At 36.2% G+C, this 6,303-nt stretch overlaps 1 protein-coding gene across 1 annotated transcript; it reads left to right on the forward strand.

The window, feature by feature from the left end:
- Positions 1-1,157: 1,157 nt before the first annotated feature.
- Positions 1,158-3,444, forward strand: LOC127540041 (zinc finger protein OZF-like). Its single transcript, XM_051964569.1, has one exon. The coding sequence runs from the start codon at positions 1,168-1,170 to the stop codon at positions 2,482-2,484; it is 1,317 nt and encodes a 438-aa protein (XP_051820529.1). The 5' UTR covers positions 1,158-1,167; the 3' UTR covers positions 2,485-3,444.
- Positions 3,445-6,303: the final 2,859 nt, after the last annotated feature.

Below are 6,303 nucleotides of genomic sequence, written 5' to 3' on the forward strand. Positions count from 1 at the left end.
AACAATCTGGTGTCAAGTTGGGAAACCAGAAGAATCTGTTGCACTGAGAAGAAGCCAGAATTTCATGGACTCAGAGCACAGTCCTCCACAGGAGTGTTCTGGTGACCATGATAGACTGAAATCACTGCAGAAAGACTTAAAGGTAGAAATGTGCCCATGTGTGTGGTCCCAGAGCACAGCTACCTTTATAACCAAATCAGACATTTATTCACTACTTAAGGTGGCACAGAGACATTTTTGGGTCAGATCCCTTGGATCTTTATCTCAGTTGTTCAAGGGCTTGGTGAGATTCTAAAAGGGAAAGGACTACAATACTGCAGCCGCACTAGCCTTCCATATCTCAGGATGAGGAACTCAACTTTCTGTTTGAGACATTTTCAGATGTGGATAATTTCATCCATTAAAAAAATTGTATCTTGGGATATGCAGGTGACATTTAAAGATAATTAAAAAAAAAAAAGAAATAAGTAATAGCTATCTCGAGAAAAGTTATGGGTCAGAACAAAATCACTTCTACCTCAGGTAAATACAAAAACCAACTATGTTAGCCTTCTGAATATGATCTCAGATAATATAATAGAAAAAAATAGAATTGAAAGTGATCAGCATGGAAATTTGTTACGGTTACAGGCAAGACCGATCATGAAACAATTTGAGTATATTCTATATATGTACCAGATGTCATGTCTATGAAAAAGAGGCAAAGCTCAGATAAGGAAAGGAAAAGGGGAAAATTGAGAGTAGAGCTAATTGTCACAACTGTAGGCAGAGCATGGCCATTCACAGGGTGTAAATTCTAGCTTCAGCAGCTGGGATTTGGGCTGAGTCACTCAGCCATTCTGAGCTGGTGACCTGAGTTGTGCACCTAAGGAGAATGAAGGCACTCTCTGTGTTGTCACATGTTATTGTGAGGTTCCACTATAATTGTGCATGAAGCTCCTTAGAAATTAGATCATGTTTGGCATGTGAACTAATGGGACTTAAAATGATTGGTTCTATCCCCAAAAAGAAAATAACTGAGTTCCTCTTCTGCTGATGGAGAGAAGGGAATATAAATATATGTGAGTGAGTTAGTGTGTGTGTGTGTGTGTGCATCATGACTATGTCTGCTTTATTGTTTGCTCTTTTCTTTCCTTCTTTTGTTTTGAAAGGAGAGATCAGAGTGAAATGAAAGAAACTCCTGCAGAGCTAAGCCATTCTGTGGTAGAAACTCCCAAGCAGTGGCTCATGGGTGATGGATCCTATCACTTTACTTGGAGAAAAATCTGTGCAGCACATGAGAGAATCCAGCTTACAGAGAGACATTGTGAATGTACCGAATGTGGAAAAAGTTTTACAAAAAAGGAAAATCTTATTGTACAATCGAGAATCCACATGGGACAGACACCTTATGAATGTAACCAGGGTGGAAAGGCTTTTACAAATAGAGCATTTCTTAGTTTACATCAGAGAGTCCACACTGGAGAGGAGCCTTGTGAATGTAACCACTGTGGAAAGGCTTTTAGAAGCAAAGGAGGTCTCACTGGTCATCAGAGAATCCACACAGGAGAGAAACCTTGCGAATGTAATCAGTGTGGAAAAAGATTTAGACAAAAAGGAGATCTTATTAGACATCAGAGAAGCCATACTGGAGAGAAACCTTATGAATGTAACCAGTGTGGAAAGGATTTTACAGAAAACAGAGCTCTTATTAGACATCAAAGAATCCACACTGGAGAGAAACCTTATGAATGTAACCAGTGTGGAAAGGCTTTTAGAAGTAAAGAAGGTCTCACTGGTCATCAGAGAATCCACACAGGAGAGAAACCTTGTCAATGTAACCAATGTGGAAAAAGATTTAGACAAAAGGGTGATCTTATTAGACATCAGAGAATCCATACTGGAGAGAAACCTTATGAATGTAACCAATGTGGAAACTCATTTAGAAGCAAGGGACATCTTACTAGACATCAGATAATGCACACTGGAGAGAAACCTTATGAATGTAACCAGTGTGGAAAAGGTTTTAGAAAAAAGGAATCTCTTATTTTACATCAGAGAATTCACACTGGAGAGAAACCTTATGAATGTAACCAGTGTGGAAAGGCTTTTAGAAGTAAGAAAGGTCTCATTGATCATCAGAGAATCCACACTGGAGAGAAACCTTTTGGATGTAACCAATGTGGAAAGGGCTTTAGAAGCAAGGGAGGTCTTATTGGACATCAGCTGATGCACACTGGAGAGAAGCCTTATGAATGTAACCAGTGTGGAAAACGTTTTATAAAAAACGGAGCTCTTATTTTACATCAGAGAATCCACACTGGAGAGAAACCTTATGAATGTAACCAATGTGGAAAGGGTTTTAGAAGAAAGGAAAGTCTTATTGTACATCAGAGAACCCACACTGGAGAGAAACCTTATGAATGTAACCAATGTGGAAAGGGTTTTAGAAGCAAGGGTGGTCTTCTTGTACATCAGAGAACTCACATTGGAGAGAAGCCTTAGGAATGTAATCAATGTAGAAAAGATTCTTAAAAAAAAAAAAAAAAAGAATCTCTTATTTTATATCAGAGAATTCATACTGGAGAGAAGCCTTATGAATGTAACCAATGTGGAAAGGCTTTTGGGGGAAACCTGGGACACTAATGTATTGTTGGTGGAATTGTGAACGGATCCAACCATTCTGTCAAGTAACGTGGAACTATGCCCAAAGGGTGATCAAAAGCTGCATAGCCTTTGAACTAGCAATGTTGCTACTGGGCTTATTTGCCAAAGAGATCCTAAAGGAGGGAAAGGGACCCAGCAGTGCAGAAATGTTTCTGCAGCCCTGTTTGTAGTGGCAAGAAACTGGAAACTGAGTGGATGCCCATCAGCTGGGAAATACTGAATAAGTTATAGCACATTAATGTTGTGGAATATTATTGTTGTATAAGGAATGATCAGCAGGATGATTCCACAGAGGCTTGCAGCTACCTACATGAACTGATGCAAAGTGAAGTGAGCAGAACCAAGATCATCATATTTGCCAACAGGAAAATTATATAATGATCAGTTCTGATGGGCATGGCTCTTGTCAACAGCGACATGATTCAGGCCAGTTCCAATGGTTTTGTGAAGAAGAGAGCCATCTAGACCAGAGAGAGGATCGTGAGAACTCAGTGTGGAATACAACACAGCATTTTCATTCCTTTTGTTGTTAGTGGTTTGCATTATTGTTTTTTCTCATTTTTTCCCCTTTTGATCTGATTTTTTTTTGTTCAGCAATATAATTGTATAAATATGTATGCATACATTGGATTTAAGATATATACTTTACAATGTTTAATATATATTGGATTACTTACCATGTAGTTGAGGGGGTGGGGAGAGGGGGGCTTAAAATGGATAAGTAAGGTTTTGCAAGGGTCATTGTTGAAAAATCCATGCATATGTTTTGAAAATAAAAAACTATACATTTCCACTCTTTCTATTATTGTTTGCTTGCATTTTTGTTTTCCTTCTAAGGTTTATTTACCTTCTTTCTAGATCTGATTTTTCTGGTGCTGCAAGGTAATTGCACAAATATGGATACAAATATTGTATTTAACATATACTTTAACATGTATTGTACTACCTGCCATTTAGGGGAGTGCATGGGAGAAAGGAGGAGAAAAGTTGGAACAGAAGGTTTTCGCAAGGGTCACTCTTGAAAAATTACCCATGCATATGTTTGTTTGTTTGTTTGTTTTTTGACTTTTTAAAATAACTTTTTATTGACAGAACCCATGCCAGGATAATTTTTTTACAGCATTATCCCTTGCACTCACTTCTGTTCCGATTTTCCCCTCCCTCCCTCCACCAGATGTCAAGAAGTCCTTTACATGTTGAATAGGTTCCAGTATATCCTAGATACAATATATGTGTGCAGTACCGAACTGTTCTCTTGTTGCACAGGAAGGATTGGATTCAGAAGGTATAAATAACCCAGGAAGAAAAACAAAAATGCAAGTAGTTTATATTCATTTCCCAATGTTCTTTCTTTGGGTGTAGCTGCTTCTGTCCATCCTTGATCAATTGAAACTGAATTAGCTCTCTTTATCGAAGAGATCCACTTCCATCAGACTACATCCTCAAACAGTATCGTTGTTGAGGTATATAATGATCTGGTTCTGCTCATTTCACACAGCATCAGTTCATCTAAGTCTCTCCAGTCCTCTCTGTATTCATCCCGCTGGCCATTTCTTACAGAACAATAATATTCCATAACATTCATATACCACAATTTACTCAACCATTCTCCAGTTGATGGGCTTCCGTTCATTTTCCAGCTTCTAGCCACTATAAACAGGGCTGCCACAAACATTTTGGCACATACAGGTCCCTTTCCCTTCTTTAGTATCTCTTTGGGATATAAGCCCAGTAGAAACACTGCTGGATCAAAGCGTATGCACAGTTTGAAAATTTTTGAGCATAGTTCCAAATCCATGCATATGTTTTAAATAAAAAGCCATAATAATAATTGAAAGAAAATTAAAAAACCACAAAATAATTAAAAAACAAAAACAAAAGTGAGTTCTTACTAGAAACCAGATAATTCACACTGAAGAGAAACTTTATTAATGTCAGCTTGGGGGAAATGCTTTTTGAAATGGGGTATCACTTACTTTACATAAGACTCCATACTAAAGAGACATTTTATGAATCAACTATGATACACTTAACTATCCTCAGCAATACAATGCTCTAAAACAATTCCAAAGACTCAAGATGGAAAATGCTATCCACAAACATAGAGAGAACTACAATCTGAATAGAGATCAAAGCATGATATTGTTTACTTTTTTTTTCTTTTTTTTTCCTCATGGCTTTTCCCTTGTGTTATGATTTTTCTTTCCCAACATGAGTAATGTGAAAAATGTTTATCATGATTGTATTTGCATAATCTGTCACCATTGTGCTTGGAGTTTTGGGAAGGGGAGATGGATATGGAGGATAAAAAACATTTTTGAACTCCAAATATTACAATGATAAAAGTTGAAAACTATTAACATGTAACTGTAAAAAATATTAAGTGAAAAAAAAGGAATCATTGCACTAAAAATCATTAAAACCTGAGCAGGTCAAAGAGTAAATAATAGACACAAATAATTTCATAAAAAATTACAACAATGAGACAATATTCCAAAAATATATAAAATACAGCCTCATATGCTATTCCATATATTTAAATGCTTACCATATATTTCAATTCGGTATTTCATTGAAATTTCAAACAGCATATCCAGAAAAAAAAAAAAAAACCACCCTATTAACTTCTAGCCAAATCATATCAGTCTTCCAGATAAACTTACTTGGGTTGAGGGAACCACATCTCCCATAATCCAAAATTTAAAATCCTGTAACACTATCTCTCAACTCATATCTAATCAATTGTTAAACTTGATCATTTCTATGTTAACAATATCTTTGATATTACTCATTTATTCACACATCAATTGAACTAGAATTCAGGTTCTTAAAACATCTTATTTAGGTTCTCATTTCAATCAGGATTCTCTACTCTCAAATCCTTCTTCCATCAAGTTGCCAAAGAGATATTCCCTAACATATAGGAACAAAGGTCACTCTCCAACTCAGTAACTCCAAAAACTCCCATTTGCTTGCAGAATTAGGTAAAAAGACCTTTATTTGGCATTTAAAACCATTCTCCATCTCTCCTGGAATTATTATCCTGTATTCCACCCTATATAGACGGTGGTCTAGCAAAATTGTCCTTATTCTTCCTTACACATATTTTAATGTTTGATAAATCCATGGACCATAGCTTCTGGGATAAGATCTCTTTACTTGGCAGACAGTCCTAGGAAAATTAGGAAATGTTATGGAAAAAACAAGACAATGGCCAACCTCAAGGCCTGGCCTAAACCAAGATAAGGTCAAAAGAGGTTCATGATTTAGAGATGAGGAATGATACTGTATGCAAACAATAAGAACTACCTCTCAAATCTGTGGACAAGAAAGGAATTTCTGGCCAAAGAAGAATTGGATTACAGTATGAAACGCAAATTGGATTATTTTGATTATATTAAATTTAAAAGGTTTTGCACAAATAAAACCAATGCAGACGAGAATGGAAGTAAAAATTGTCATTTTAGCTACTCTAAGAAGTGAGTAGTAATACATCAGAGGGTCTTAATTTCCATTTTTCTGATCAATATTAATTTTTTTCCATTTTTTCCATGTGAATAAAAAATAGTTTTAATTTCATTATTTGAAAACTGTTCATATTCTGTGGCCATTTGTAAAATGGAGAATGGCTTGAATTCTAATAAATTTGAATCACTT

Source organism: Antechinus flavipes, chromosome 6 (assembly GCF_016432865.1).
Source record: "Antechinus flavipes isolate AdamAnt ecotype Samford, QLD, Australia chromosome 6, AdamAnt_v2, whole genome shotgun sequence".
Classification (NCBI taxonomy): domain Eukaryota; kingdom Metazoa; phylum Chordata; class Mammalia; order Dasyuromorphia; family Dasyuridae; genus Antechinus; species Antechinus flavipes.

What these genes read in the sequence shown, in the direction of transcription:
- LOC127540041 (XM_051964569.1), top strand. Translation starts at nt 1,168, where the DNA reads ATGAAAGAAACTCCTGCAGAGCTAAGCCATTCTGTGGTAGAAACTCCC.